This window comes from Cydia fagiglandana, chromosome 18 (genome assembly GCF_963556715.1).
Source record: "Cydia fagiglandana chromosome 18, ilCydFagi1.1, whole genome shotgun sequence".
In the NCBI taxonomy this organism is placed as follows: Eukaryota; Metazoa; Arthropoda; class Insecta; order Lepidoptera; family Tortricidae; genus Cydia; species Cydia fagiglandana.
The window spans coordinates 16,387,899-16,404,378 of record NC_085949.1 but is presented as its reverse complement, the minus strand read 5'-3'; the positions used below and the strand labels follow the sequence as shown (position 1 = coordinate 16,404,378).

The 16,480-nt window shown below is 40.5% G+C and overlaps 1 protein-coding gene across 1 annotated transcript; it reads left to right on the top strand.

Annotated features, from left to right (window-relative positions):
- Nucleotides 1–1,357: 1,357 nt before the first annotated feature.
- Nucleotides 1,358–16,159, top strand: LOC134673405 (intraflagellar transport protein 46 homolog). Its single transcript, XM_063531385.1, has 8 exons — nucleotides 1,358–1,745; nucleotides 1,822–1,942; nucleotides 4,111–4,270; nucleotides 7,319–7,485; nucleotides 9,064–9,164; nucleotides 13,005–13,117; nucleotides 13,833–13,953; nucleotides 15,902–16,159. Exons 1-8 carry the CDS (start codon nucleotides 1,479–1,481, stop codon nucleotides 16,049–16,051), a joined length of 1,200 nt encoding a protein of 399 aa, XP_063387455.1. The 5' UTR covers nucleotides 1,358–1,478; the 3' UTR covers nucleotides 16,052–16,159.
- Nucleotides 16,160–16,480: the final 321 nt, after the last annotated feature.

Sequence of the window (16,480 nt, the reverse complement as noted above, 5' to 3'; positions counted from 1 at the left end):
GTTTATTTTCAACTTTACGACATAAATGAAGAGGACTAAACTTGTAGAGAATCAAATTCTGAACAATTTTGGTTCCTACCTTTTTTCCCCCAAAATCGATATTTTAGAAATTAAACCTGAAAAACGCGACAAATTCAAAATATTATCATTATCTCCTATGTTCCACGCTTTACGGCATAAATGAAGGGAAACAAACTTGTAGAGAATCAAATTTTCTAAAATTTTTGTCCTCACGGTTTTACTGTAAAATCAAAAATGACCGAGTTATTCAAGAAAAACCTTTTTTTGAATATACACAGGACCCTGATTCAGTCTAATTTTTGAATTTACACTCCCAGTGATTCCCCCGAGGGACGTACGAAAAAAAATCCAAGAACTGATTATTCACGGGAAGGGTTGGTTTTTTGGATATAATGACTGGACTAACTTGTAGAGAATCAAATTTCCTACAATTTTTGTCTTTACGGTTTTACTGTAAAATAAAAAATGGCCGAGTTACTGAAGAAAAACCGTTTTTTTTGGAAAAAAATCATTTTTCGAATATACGCAGGAGCCTGATTCAGCCTACTTTTTGAATTTACACTCCCAGTGACCCCCCCGAGGGACCTACGAAAAAAAAATCCAAGAACTAATTATTCACGGGTCAAAATCTGTAATGACTGTACTAATTAGCGTTCGCGGATCTCTCATCAAAAAATTATGCTTAGTATATTTTTATGTGGTAGCGATACTTTTTAAGTGTTTCATATAATTTCGAAATATTTTTAGAAAGAAAATTGTACAAGTTTGAGATTTGTAATGGTAACTTATCCGCACTTGTTTTAATGTTACAATTATGTTTTGTATTATAATAGATAATAGACTATGTTAGTTATTAAAGTTCTTGACTTTTTAAAATAATTGTTTCACTTCTATGAAATTTGATCCTAATTTTTCTAAAAGTTAGGATAGGAATCTTAAACAGAGGGGCTACCGCGAAAACCGAAATTCGCAAATTGCGGGGATCTTTCTTTTTTACTCCAATAAAGGCGTAATAAGAGTGACAGAGAAAGATACCCGCAATTTGCGAACTTCGATTTTCGCGGTTATAGGATAGCGAAGATAATTATATACGTTTATTAGATTAGAAAAAAAAATAGCTCCTAAATGTCCTTATGCATTGAGAGGAAAAGGTTTAAAAATTCCATAAATAAGTAACTGATTCATGTCGTTAACTGCACTTGTTCCCAAGTAAAGCTATCTTTTACAGCGGTCAATGCTCTTGTTTGGGAATACGCCTATAAAGATGTCATATTGTAACCGGTAATTTACCGTCGGTAAATGCATGTGATACACCGACACGTTCTCCAGTACCATGCCGTGCCAAGCTATATCCGCAAGTCATTATTTTTCACAAAAATTCCTAGTTTCCGAGGGCATTGCTCGACTCTTTTTGCCCAAGAGCTCGAACGGGGAGGTTCGCTCGCGCGCGCGTTGCCATGGCAATGAGGGACAAACACTGTCAAACGTATCACGAGGATAGCGAAGTTATCAGCGATCCTGTCCGTATGTATGACGAAACAGTGGAGGTTAACGCTAGGGAAGTCGATAGTCCTTCTAGCTCTGACGAAGAAGTAGTCAAAGCGGCTATGTCCAAGTTTAACCCGCCAGCGCGTCACACGGCGCGACACGATTTCGATTCGGAAAGCGAAAGCGATTCGGACCCTGAGAATGAGAATTTCTTAAACAATATCAAGAGAGATGCGGTAAGATTACATCTTTAATTATATGTGGGATTGTTTGTTATCTAATTGTCCGTTTATGGCCGATTGTGTAATGCAGAGTCCGGAACGGAAGGCGCCCGAGAAAGCTGAGCTATCGAAGCAATCTTCGAAGGATGAGAGCGTCAAAGACCGGGCGGTCAGGTCAACAACTAAACGGCCGGATTCTTCGGAAAATTCAGGTATGAAAACGCCGCGCCGTATCCTAAGAGCGGTTTCCCACTACGTCCGATCCGAATCTGATCCGAGCCCCTGAAAATATGGTCCGTAGTAGGCGTAGAACTATTTCTATGGTAAGTTACGCACTAGATCCGATCTCCGTCATCCGATTTCTTTCCGTCATTCAACGTGTGCCGTAACTTACCATAGAAATAGTTGTACGGCTACTATGGACCATATTTTCAAGGGTTCGGATCGGACGTAGTGCGAAACCGCTCTAATGAGTAAACAGTCGTAAATTATAAATCTTTGTTTAATTAAAACCAAAATATTACTTTGCTAATCCGCGTAAACGCGCGCGCGATTACGCGATGCAAATCGAAATGCAAATCGGTTATTTTTTGTATGGAAATAACCGCGGTTTCGGTTAAAAACCGATTATTTCTATACAAAAAATAACCGATTTGCATTCCCTAATTAATATGGATTTCCGCAAAGTAACGCCTGATTCTATTCACTAAATCTTTGTTTTCCATATTTCCTAATTTATTTGAATATTTTATGAGAACACAATACAGATGTAGTGCATAAGTGCTTTCCATTGTATTTTCTCGGAAACGTTCGTATTTTTCATGCTACTTCAATCAACCTCAATGTCTACTTTTTGTACCGATACTGCATGACTGAAATAGCAAGACACGTTCGTACGTTTCGGTGAAAATACGATGGAAAATAATTAGGTATGTACTACATCGTAGTAAAAGATAGACAATGTTGTTTTCTTCGGGCAGGTTTTCTTACCTAGTTTCTTGACTATATTATATTAAATATATAAAGGCTTGGCCACACACAGAGCGCGACGCAGCGCCGCGTCCGCGCCGCGTCCACGCCGCGCGACCGCGGCACATGCTAACAGGTTACCGACGTCAAACAGACTGCGTCCCGCCGGTATCACGCCCCGCTTCTGTCGCGCCCCGCGTCGCGCCGTCCCTTGCGTCCACGCGGCGCGTGCGCAGCGCTGCGCCGCGCGGACGCGGCGGCCCGCCGCGTCGCGCAAGGTCACATCAGTCGGATCGGACGTTAGGCAGCGAGCGGTGCGCCGCGTTCCCGCGCGGCCGCGCCGCGTTCACGCGCGCGATGAGGGCGTGTTGAGAGCGTGAGGCCGGCGCGATCGGCGCGCGCCCTGTTTGACCATGCATCGCGTCGGCATCACGCGGCGCGGACGCGGCGCTGCGTCGCGCTCTGTGTTTGGCCAAGCCTTAAATATACTAAGCTGCTAGGTATGTGTGATGACGAGATTTATCTTATTTGTCACATCCTTTGTCCTTTACGATGTGTAATGCAAATCAGCATTTAAATTGAGTCGAGACTTCGCGTAGGTGTATTGGCAAAAAACTCACCGTTATTCACTTTTGATAATATTGACTGCCAAAAATGCATTGTGTTTTGATTGGCTTTTCATACCAGTTGCCAAACTCTCGACACACTAATTAGTAATTAATTGATCAGCGTTGTACATCTACGCAAAAATATCTGACACGATCTTATTTGTAGAGCCATAAGAGCGTCTCACATATTTTTGCGGCCTTCGAAGTGTTACATATTATTGCAGGTGACTGTACCAGCGTATTATTTTAGTTCAGCATATGCATATGTCTATAGTTGTATTCGCAATTCTGTGAAAATGTCGTATCTTAGCACGGAATCGATATCGATTTTGAACATACGGGCGTCATTGTTTCGTATTTAGTACTTTCATTGTTTAGTGCGTTTATATGTATTGTTTCCTTATTGAGTATAATTATTTTATAAGTAAATATGGTTTAGTTTAGTGATACTAAGGGTCGGTTGCACCAAACAATCTGTCACCGTTAAAGTTTTCGCAAAATTTTATTGTATGGGAATTTTCATAGTTGTATGCTGAGTGATGTTGATTACTCTGTCAAGTATGGGTGGTGCAACCCTTTCAACTTTCGTTAGGTGCCCAGATAAATCTAATAATCTGTAGACAAATTGAAGTTCTTGGCGAACTTTTTGGCGAACCCCGCGAACCTATTAATCAGTAAAAAAGCGCGAATAAAAATATGGAAAATCGATCCTTCTCAAGTAGGTACATTTTTACACTTGGCTGTGTTTTTTAGTGACATAATTACTTTGCCAGACATTATACAGTATTCTTTATTCGATCCAGAAAGCGACAGTGCAGAACTGGGGCTGGACCGGCCTCTCGCCAGTAGCGGAAAGAAGCGAACCGGCGTGGTGATACCAGCTGAGGGGGCCTATGACCCCAAGCAGTTCCAGGACCTGAAGGTACCTGCTGACATGGAGAACATCTTCCAGTACATCATGAAGTGAGTAACAATTTGATGGCTTATTTTAATATTAGCTACAGAGTACAGGCCCGTAGACAACATGCCAATCGCTAACGCTCCGCAGCGAACGAAAGGCATCTGGCAATTATTCTACGATTAAAATAAAAATAAATTGCGCTGTATTTTCTTTCAACTGTAATTAAATTTTTACCGTTTATTAGCGAAACCGCTGAAGCGTGCCGGAACATGGCGGCCCACTAAATATTCAGTATTTGCTTATGATTATAAATGCCGTTTATAGCGTTCTTTATTATCTGAACGTACGCCTGGCAAAAAAGAGTAGAAATTAAAAAGTGGCGACACTGTAGTTTCGTCCCTTTCAAACCAATATATATATAAACGGGACGACACTACAGTGTTGCCACTTTTTAATTTCTACTCTTTTTTGCCAAGTGTATCGGTTAACAACCGATACAACGGCGATACCGCTTAGTAGTGGTAGATAAATAGATAGATGCTTAAGTAAATTTATTTATTTTAGTTCATCAATTTAATTGAAGTAGTTAACGACACTGAGAGTAAAAATAATGTATACGATTAGGTACAATACGGGCACGCAACGCAAGTTACGCAAGCGATGTGACATTTGTCATATTAATTCATACATTGAATTCCCGGTGCCGAAGCTAGGGCTTTCAGCGATTGGTTCAAACGTTACTACATTTATATTTAACAAGACAAAGCCACATAAGAACACCCAACGTTCAAATCAAACCATACTTGCCGTACTAATAAGCAATGGGTAGTTATGTATGGAGTAACTAAGCACTTTTTGAACAATAGGTATGTAGATACTGTAAGTACAATAATTGCGTTAAAACTGATTATTCACCCAAAATGCTAATCGTGTAGCAGACAAGTTTCCTGAAACCGAGTCATCGGTTCGTTGACATTGGCTTAAAAATGTTTTCCGAGTTTTGTTGATATCGAACGCTTCGTACCAAAAAGGCAGTAACAACATACATGTTTAATGTGCAGTTACTACGTTTTTTGTTTTAACACATACGGAGTTGAGTTCCGTAAATATTCGCCTACTTACAAAGTGACGTATTTTGTTTTGAGGTTGAAAATAAAATTCAAAGCATTTCATTTGATCTTATGCGTCATTAGCGGTCATGACAAGCATTTTGCATTATAATATAATAATGTATATACTATTACTATAGGATAGTAAGTCGAGGTGAAGATGGTCCAATAAAAATTCAATACATTCCGGAAGTCGATTAGGTATTTATTTATAAACTTTATTGCACATGAGATAATAAGTAGAAAATGGCAGACTTTATGCCTTACCTTATCTAAGGCATTTATACACTTTATAGAAAGCTAACAGTGGATGCTTTTCGTAGCGGTCGAAATTCAATATCTTCGCTAACCTTCATACATAACTCTTTCTTCCAGTCGCTCAGTGAGTCTAGAAATAATCTAGTCGTTCACACATTCAAGTTTTAACCAGCTAGTAACCATTGGTATACCTTATCTCTTTGCAATAAGACTCAAAAAATATAAATGTGAGGTAAGTTCATTTCCAGCTTCATTGCACCGCATTGACCGCCCGCGCACTGTCGCTCCACTGACCGCGACAGCTAAAATTAGACCGTGTGCTCAATGGGATACAGTTTAAATTTAATTGAACTAATTAGCAACTGTGTAGGTTGACTGTGTCACAGTTAATTCATTGATGAGGATTTTATTTTATCGGGTTGGGGTTTTAGCTAATTTCGATGAACGCAGCGAATCCGCTAAAATGGTCCACAAAACGTGCCCTCCGACTACAAAGTTCAAAATTTACAAGATATCCCTTTCGCAAAATAACCTTGAGGCAAAATAGCACGATCAAAAATGAAAATTTTTACATTCTTCAAATTATGCTGTAATTTTGGTAAAAACGAAAACTTACGCAGACATCCTGCAATAGAGATATAATTCATAATCATACCTAATTCTGTTAACACATTCACCGCTGAGCTAACAGCTAACGATCGTAGTCCTACGTCGTAGCCGATAACATGGATTTCCCGGTAAATAGCGGAAATTCTTCGTAGAAGCAGAACGACAATGTGTCGTGATTAGCGCTGAACGGATTAAAGTGACGTTTTGGGAATGGGACTCGAAGCAAAAACATGCAAAAGAGATGACTTTGGACTTTTGGTCGAAACACACCGACCGATTCGCGACTTCATTACAATCAATTACGTATCCTTGCCGACGATCAAATGCTGCAGTTGACAGAGTGAAAAATTAAAAATTTCCTGTACTTAAACTCATAACTGCTGGTTATAGTTACACTTTGGTATTGCATTTGTCAGCGTCGGTCATACCTGCCGCGTGGTATGAATTAGTGGGTTAATATTAACTGTATCTATATTACACTTTCGACAAGGTCGACATAGGATTTAGTGGCCTACATTTTGATTAAAATTAAATCTTTATAAATTACTTTTATGTCTATTTATCAAAGCTATCGTGAATGTTTTGGAGCAGTGAATTTAAATCAAAATATTGATTGTGTATTTGCGGATGGATAAAACAATATACACTCATGGACAAAGTTAGAGGAACGCAAGAAAAAAGTTTTAGTAATTAAACTTTATGTTTACAAAGTTTTAATAACTTTGAAATTACTTTAGGTGCTGTAATTCAGTAATTAAACCTTTTTTGTGTTCCTCTTTTGTCCATTAGTATAATAATATTAATAATATAGTATATACCACAGAACGATGATTGTTATTTCAGTTATTTTTCTAGACAAGAATGTGATTTTAATACGTTAATTTACTTGTAGGCTACGCAATGATGGTGGTGTATGTAGTTGTAGATGGTTTTTGCAATAAATGTTTTTCTATTCTATTTGCATTGATTTCAAGCATCTTAAAAGTTTAAAACATTTTCTATAGTTCGTTTTTTTAGCATTAGAATAACTTATTTTTAAAATGTGTTTTTCAATTAAAAGACACATCAAGATTGTTTACCTTATTTCTAATGCTAAAAAAAACGAACTATAACATATAACGTTGTTGTGAACAGATACACGCCCCAGAAAATAGACATCGAATTCAAGCTGCAGCCGTTTGTACCGGAGTACGTCCCAGCAGTAGGGGACATAGACGCGTTCCTCAAGGTTACCACGCCTGCGCGTGGGGTACGCGGCGAACAGCTCGACGAACAGTTCTTAGAACACATCGACAACCTAGGTGAGTCGCTTGTTACAATTAGTGGGGGATATAGACACGCTCATTAAAGTTACCACGCCTGCGCGTGGGGCTCGCGGCGAACAGCTCGACGAACAGTTCTTAGAACACATCGACAACCTAGGTGAGTCGCTTGTCACAATTAGTAGGGGATATAGATGCGTTCATCAAAGTTACCACGCCTGCGCGCGGGGTTCGGGGCGAACAGCTCGACGAACAGTTCTTAGAACATATCGACAACCTAGGTGAGTCGCTTGTTACAATTAGTGGGGGATATAGACACGCTCATTAAAGTTACCACGCCTGCGCGTGGGGCTCGCGTCGAACAGCTCGACGAACAGTTCTTAGAACACATCGACAACCTAGGTGAGTCGCTTGTTACAATTAGTAGGGGATATAGATGCGTTCATCAAAGTTACCACGCCTGAGCGCGGGGTTCGCGGCGAACAGCTCGACGAACAGTTCTTAGAACACATCGACAACCTAGGTGAGTCGCTTGTCACAATTAGTAGGGGATATAGATGCGTTCATCAAAGTTACCACGCCTGCGCGCGGGGTTCGCGGCGAACAGCTCGACGAACAGTTCTTAGAACACATCGACAACCTAGGTGAGTCGCTTGTTACAATTAGTGGGGGATATAGACACGCTCATTAAAGTTACCACGCCTGCGCGTGGGGCTCGCGTCGAACAGCTCGACGAACAGTTCTTAGAACACATCGACAACCTAGGTGAGTCGCTTGTTACAATTAGTAGGGGATATAGATGCGTTCATCAAAGTTACCACGCCTGAGCGCGGGGTGCGCGGCGAACAGCTCGGCGAACAGTTCTTAGAACACATCGACAATCTAGGTGAGTCGCTTGTTACAATTAGTAGGGTATATAGACACGTTCATCAAAGTTACCACGCCTGCACGTGGGATACGCGGCGAACAGCTCGGCGAACATATCGACAATTTAGGTGAGTTTGAGGTGCCAGTTTTTAAGCCATGACAAAATAAATGCGTTTCTTAAATTGACAACGCCCGCGCGAGGTGTGCGCGGCGAACAGTTCTTAGAACACATTGACAATTTAGGTATGTGTGATTTAGGTAATAAAGGTGGTGATGCTCGTCAAGTTTCCACGTCAGCACATGCCGTGTTTAGCCGCTTACTAAAGTTTAGAACATATTGACAACCTGGGTGTTTCAAAGAATAAACGACGTAGATGCGTTTCTCAATCAAAGTAACCACGCCCGCGGGACGTTCGCGGCGAATTGCTGAGCTGTGATTATTGTTAAGAACTCTTATAATACATTTAATTACACAAACGGGTCTACCGCGATATAATTTCATTGTTTTTACCTTAAATTCCGACGTTTTAACTGAGTTGCACCAGCTGTGGTCACGGAAAGACCCGTTTGTGTAATTAAATATGTGTAAAACGCGAGTTTAAAGTGTTACATTGATAATACTTATGATCACTTGCGTGTTTCAAACCCAGTGTTACCAATTCGGCAACTTACTAAATTCAACAGTAACTTTTACACGTTCTACTCTTAAGTTAACGAGATTTCTTTAATAATAGTCTATCCGAATTCCAGGTCTAACGGTGTTGGACGAACCAGCGGCGGAGCAGAGCGAGTCAGCCTTATTGCATCTGCAGTTGCGAGCGCTATCTAAAACGAGCGCCAAACCCACCGTGGTGAGTTAACAACTGAAAACTTTTGACAATTCGTGTTTATTCCGCCCACAATGAGGAGCTCTTGACTTACTTACTTACTGCCGTGGCGCAGCGACCCGAAATGGATCTTGGCCTCTGACACTAAGGAACGCCATGCTTCTCTGTCTAGCGCCGTTTCTGTCCAATCGACGGCACCGAGCTCGTTCAGATCTTTCACGACCTCATCGCACCAGCGATACCTAGGACGCCCAACCGGTCGTCGACCATCCGGACGGCCCGAGTACGCTCTCCAAACCGCTCGATCTGCACAACAACAGCTGCTCTTCACAAAGTGTTGGTGTCCAGGCTAATGACCAGAAGGAGCTCTTGAAACAAACGTAATTCGCCAGTAACTGGCCACCCTAAACTAAAAATGAATTCTATTCACCTATAAATAAACAGAATTCATTTTAGAATAAAGGGGCCCTGATTACCAGTTTGCCGGACGATATCAGCCTGTTAGTTAACCGATTCGGGACTGATGACACGCCTGCCGTATCATCAATGTTTTTTACGTGTGGCGTATGACACGGGAGGAGTGTCATCATATTCTATGGCGCATGGTTGCCGTGTCATGAAATGATTGTTCCGCGCCACAGCCAAAAGTTTTCGAAAATTGAACACGCAACGAATCGGTAAACGCAAAAATTGACAGCTCCGAATAACTAACTGTAATCGAACTGGTAATCTGTGGGCCCCTTTAGGTTTCAATAACCGGCCAGCCTTCAATAACTAGCCACCTTAACTAAAATGAATTCTGTTAAACTTTATAGGTGAATATAATTCATTTTCTCAAAAATGGACGGCAAAGTCGACCTTGCCGTCTAAAAAATAGGTCGCGAAGCGCGTAGTTTATGGTCAGTCAAAAATTAAAAAGTTAAAAACATTGCAGTCTCGATTTTGGGACTGCAATGTTGCATACAAATTCCATTATTTGTCGAGTTCCAAACTTTTTAAAAGTTGAAATGGCCATATCAAATGAAGGCACAGGCCCATTAAACAGCCAAACAGATGATTAGTACCGCGACTATTTAGGTGTCTCAAATAGGTTGGCGTTTTTTCGGCAGAAAAATACACTTCTATTTTTTTATTAAAAAAAATAAAAAGGCGGCAAGGGCTTTTTTCTGTGAAAATATATACGTAAGAACGTTGCTTTTGTAAAATATTTCTATGATATTTATATTTCTTGCACCATTTTTGAGAAAAGCACTATATATGACTCGGCTGGAAGGCTACTTGCTGGCTTCGGATTCAATTAAACGGACTCCCAAGGTCGTCCGTTTAAAACGAATCCTCAGCCTGCAAGTAGCTACTTCCGAGCCTCGACAATAATGTACTATTTTAGTTCAGGGTGGCCAGTTACTGGCGAATCACCCTAAATATAAATCGGTCCACATAGGTAAGTATCAGTAGAATGTAGTGTAACTGCAATATGGTTGTTTGAAACCTGCCGACAGTGCGGTGAGTGCGGTGAGATGAGCGGAACGGCGCCTATCGCGTTACACGGACCGTCGTGTTGAAAGCCTGTCAGTTTGTTGACGGCTTATGCTCTAATTCTCGATTCCTACAACATGCGTGAGAGGAGATTGTACTGAATACCATTCTTCAAAGTTTAGCCCTGAACTTGGTTTGATAAAAATCACTATTTTCAGTGTTATAATACTAGTCCACCAAGAAGTATAATTTGCTTCGCGATGTATGGAGGTACCACTCTTTCTTCACTTATATATTACTCTATCACAGAATAAATAATAGTACTAGGTACAGAAGACTCACTCTAACGAAACGCGTCTGTTACGATCAGCACAGATATGGCCGCTAGGTGGCGACAGCGCTACGCGCGGCTTATGGCTTTCCCCAAAATTGGGGTTGAACGGATGTATTTTTTGCTACCTGTAGCAAAGCGTCGAAATCGCGGAGTGATCCACGCCTGACTCTATGTTAAATCGTAGGCTTTTTAACACTCGTTAGAAACAAGTTAGCACTAATAGGCTCTGCAGACGTCATCGATAATTGCTTTTACTCGTATGATGATATATTTACAAGTTTTATAGTACCTTGCCGACAATCAATCGATCGCCGCAATGTATTAGATAATAATCGTATGCGATATTAGCACAGAATAAATAATAGTATTACCGTACAAAAAGGACACTTCTTACTAAACCAAAGTTTGACAGCGATTCAAGGTCGAATCTTGATATCCCTTTCTAACTTATGGCACTATCCCTTTCGGATATTTAGGGTTGTCAAAATTCAAGTCATTATATCTGTGGTTGTGCACGCAAAGGGACGTCAAGTTGTGTCAACCCTAATAATTGCTCGGAGCAATGCTGAGCCGAACGGAGCCGAGTTTGCCCGAAGTCAGGAGTATCTCCCCACTGAAATTAGTGAGGTTTGTAGAGCCTTATAACCTAACAAAAGTATCATTCTATCGTGTGCCAACATATGTGTGGTTGTCAGGTTAAATGGTCCGCAACGCATAAATTGGAATAAATGCTTGTTAAATTGTTTTTCTCGACGTTACATTGACACCAGCGAACGAGACGCATCGCATTTCAATTACTAACTATACGGAACAGTTCGATGAAGTACGTATGGTTAAAATATAGACCATATTTTCGGTGTACCCTTGTTTTGCCGACAAACTTTTCATGGAATATTATTTCATCGACAACGATTCATCGAAACGTTAGTACTAGATATATTGTTTGGCGTTATTTTGTTTCATATACTATTTATTTCAATTTTTCTTACTGCGTAGAAATACTATTCATCGAATATTACTTGATCGCTGATTCGTTTCAAATTATTTTAATTGGCACAACAACTAAACATTGCAATTCATTTGTTCGACGTATTACTTTAATACATTTTTCTGTTGTAACAATTTTAGGTTTCGGTTAGGTTAGAACTGCGACCCCACACAGAAACGAACGGCTATCAAAGTCGGTTTCGGTTAGGTTAGAACTGCGACCCCACACAGAAACGAACGGCTTTAAAAGTAGGTTTAGGTTAGGTTAGAACTGCGACCCCACACAGAAACGAACGGCTATCAAAGTAGGTTTAGGTTAGGTTAGAACTGCGACCCCACACAGAAACGAACGGCTATCAAAGTAGGTTTAGGTTAGGTTAGAACTGCGACCCCACACAGAAACGAACGGCTTTAAAAATAGGTTTAGGTTAGGTTAGAACTGCGACCCCACACAGAAACGAACGGCTATCAAAGTCAAATATTACATATTGAAATAATTTTATGCGTAATAAATTTTATTAAATGCAATCCAAAATGAAATAAGAAAACCCGTAAAGAAATACCACGATATAAACTATATACGAAATAATTCGAGTGCCAATTAAAAGTCCCAGATTTAAATTTACTAGTATCAATTCTTCGACGCAATGACTTGTCGATGGAATGAAAATACTTGAAACGTTGTCTTCGAAATAACATTCGATGAAATGTCTGTCGGCAAATCAAGGGTAAACCCATATTTTCGCTTTAAAAATATTCTTTGTAGATAAGTATGGATAATAGGTATACATAAGTAAAGAAGACTCTTGTACAAGGATCGCACTCGCGTACTAAGCGCCACTAGCACCATCCCACTAACCCGGAGATAACCGGTCAAACCGTTAACCCAGTATCAAATTGTACCGGTAACCATGTTAAGTCCAGGTTTAACCAGTTAACCCCGGGTTAGTTAATGGTGCAAGTGGCTCTAAGTGATTTAGACAAGAAACCGGATTACGGAATATTTAGAAAGGAAGATGTATATAGTAGATATGGAGCTTTTACTGAAAGTTTGTTTTTAATTTCAGGTGACAAAGAAGCTGGAAAACGCTGAGAAAAACGGCAAAGCGCTCGATCGCTGGATCAAAGACGTGAGCGAGTTGCACCGAGCCAAGCCGCCGCCGACCGTCGCTTACTCACGGTAAGTGTGCACATTTCTCCTCATAGTCTTTCCTGGCTCTCGCCGTACAGACCGAATTGCGGGAGCCGTGCCGAGTATAGTGTGAATCAAACGATCTGAGCTAGTTTACTCAAAGTCTCAAGAATACAATACCATTGAGTGGTAAACCACAAATTAGGATAATCACCTCGTAGTAAAAGCAGATTATAACCGCCTTGAAATGTTAGTATAGATTAACGACTCTATTTCTTTAAACAATAGACTACAAAATACACTAACTAAATAATGGCTAACCTAACTTTTATTGCATTTAACGACCATCGACACTAAAAAAGAATGCACTCTTTCCAAAAGATTGAATATGATATTATCTTTTTAGACCATTTTAACCCCATTCAACAAGAAATAAGGTTTAAAATTCAATGTACATGCAATGTACTTCTAACTTATTTTGTAAGTAAATTGGTTGGTAAATTGGCCTACGAGTACAAAAGCAGATAATAGGATTGTAATAAAACAATGCCATTGTTAGTACAGGTAAGTGAACAAGCTCAGTTCAAAAAAAATTATCTATACTTGCCGCTTTCAAACTTTCGGCGTTTTCAACATTTCGAACAAATATACAGATTCACGGCTTTGTGCATGCTCCCACCAGTCGCCACAGAATGAGTCCAGGTCGTTTCGCCATCTCTTTTTGGGTCTGCCTCTGCCTAATTTAAATTATATATATTTTCAGCAAAATGCCGGACATCGACACCCTGATGGAGGAGTGGCCGGACAGCGTGGAACAAGCGCTCAACACTGTTGGCTTCCCGCCCGCCACCCTAGACTGCTCACTGTCGCAGTACGCGGAGCTGGTACCGTATTATATTATACTATAGTTCGTTTTTAGGGTTCCGTACCCAAAGGGTAAAACGGGACCCTATTACTAAGACTCTGCTGTCCGTCCGTCCGTCTGTCACCAGGCTGTATCTCACGAATCGTGATAGCTAGACAGTTGAAATTTTCATAGATGATGTATTTCTGTTGCCGCTATAACAACAAATACTGAAAACAGAATAAAATAAACATTTAGGTGGGGCTCCCATACAGCAAACGCAATTTTTGACCGAAGTTAAGCAACGTCGGGCGGGGTCAGTACTTGAATGGGTGACCGTTTTTTTTTGCCTTTTTTTGTATTATGGTACGGAACCCTTCGTACGCGAGTCCGACTCGCACTTGCCCGGTTTTTCGCTTTTATTTTAGCATTAGAAAAAAGGTAAACAATCTTTTTATTGAAAAACTCGTTTTAAAAATAAGTCACGGTAAATATGTAACAATTATGAATCTAATGCGATCATTTATATTGTTCTGCTTTCATAAGTAATAGTTCTTGATTACTAAAAAGCGTTTTTCAATTAAAAGACATGTCAAGATCGCTTACCTTCTTTCTAATGCTAAAAAAACCGGGCAAGTGCGAGTCGGACTCGCGCACGAAGGGTTCCGTACCATAATGCAAAAAAAAAAACAAAAAAAAGCAAAAAAAAAACGGTCACCCATCCAAGTACTGACCCCTCCCGACGTTGCTTAACTTTGGTCAAAAATCACGTTTGTTGTATGGGAGCCCCATTTAAATCTTTATTTTATTCTGTTTTTAGTATTTGTTGTTATAGCGGCAACAGAAATACATCATCTGTGAAAATTTCAACTGTCTAGCTATCACGGTTCGTGAGATACAGCCTGGTGACAGACGGACGGACGGACGGACGGACGGACGGACGGACAGCGAAGTCTTAGTAATAGGGTCCCGTTTTACCCTTTGGGTACGGAGCCCTAAAAACGAACTATAGCTAACCGGCGGCTTCGCACGGGTTAATAATTCGTCGGGTGACAAGCAAAAGTCACTAAGTACTATCAATAAATTAAAGTAACAATGCACTTTATTACACTTGTAACACGGTTTATTGTCCAATAATTTCAATGGTGTTAGTTAATGACTTTTGCTTGTCACCCGACGAAATACACTTAAACCATCCTCAAGAATTACTTTATCGATAGGCGAAAACCGCATGAAAATCCGTTCAGAAGTTTATAGGTTAGATAAATTATAAATAAATAAAACCGCCCAAGTGCGAGTCGGACTCGCGCAGGAACGGTTCCGTACCATTACGCAAAAAAGCCGTACGTACATAAGTCCGACTCACGCTTGACTGCACATTTTTAATAGGTTTTCCTGTCAGCTATAGGTAAAGTATTATTTTTTCAACATTTTAGACCCATTAATTTTAGAGATAAAGGGGGGGGGGAATGGTCAGACAGACAGACAAACGGACGTAAATACTATGTAAGGGTTCCGTTTTTTCCTTTTGAGGTATGGAACCACACCGCCACACTTAAATATTTATTAAATTCTGTTTTTACTAAGTATTTGTTGTTATAGCGGCAACAGAATACATCATCTGTGAAAATTTCAACGGTCTAGCTATCATGGTTCATGAACCATGCCATGCTCATGAGAAAGCCTGATGAAAGACAGACAGACTGACAGCGGAACCCTAAAAACCTTTGGGCAGGGAACCCTAAAAAACGGGGTAGGTATAGGTACTTATACCTAATTTGACCTACTGGCAACATTACGTACTTTCTAGATAATCTTCATCTTGATGGCCTTACTTGGATTTAGCAGTTTTGAACTAGCTGTTACTCTTTTTAGTGACAAGTAATTTTAAGAAAGTAATGTTTGCAGGCTAACCCTCTCGTGCTTGAGAGAAGGCCTGTGCCCAGCAGTGGGACGTGTATAGGCTAAATTATTTATAATGTTTGCAGGTGTGCGGAATGTTCGACATCCCAGTGGCGGGCGACACGCTGCAGGCGCGCGTGCAGGCCCTGCACCTGCTGTTTACTTTATACACGCACGTCAAGAACTCGCAGTTGTACGCCGAGAGGCAGAAGGAGGAGAAAGAGAGTGTAGGATAAGTTAGTTAATAAATGTTGCTGTTGATATTTATGAAGTTTTCTTGGTTTCAAACATACAAACATGAACGCCGAAAACAATTGATACACTCTTTTTTTTGGCCAGTCGTGTAAAAAGGGGTAGGTATAATGTAAGAATGACCGGACAGTGTACAACGCTCATAAATCTTATGGATGAAGTATGCGGTAGAAGCAAGCTTCATGCTTTCAAATAAGGTTTATATTTGCTAACTCGTACCGATGATTTGGTATGTGAGTGACATGTTAAAAAAAACCGGGCAAGTGCGAGTCGGACTCGCGCACGAAGGGTTCCGTACCATAAAGCAAAAAAAAACCGAAAAAAAATGCAAAAAGAAAACGGTCACCTATCCACGTACTGACCACGCCCGTTGCTTAACTGTGGTCAAAAATCACGTTTGCTGTATGGGAGCC

Excerpts from the sequence above, each read along its gene's own strand:
- LOC134673405 (XM_063531385.1), top strand. The coding sequence starts at position 1,479 with ATGGCAATGAGGGACAAACACTGTCAAACGTATCACGAGGATAGCGAA. Across the intron at positions 1,746-1,821 it reads ACAATATCAAGAGAGATGCG|AGTCCGGAACGGAAGGCGCC; the intron begins GTAAGATTACAT and ends TGTGTAATGCAG. Across the intron at positions 7,486-9,063 it reads AGAACACATCGACAACCTAG|GTCTAACGGTGTTGGACGAA; the intron begins GTGAGTCGCTTG and ends TCCGAATTCCAG.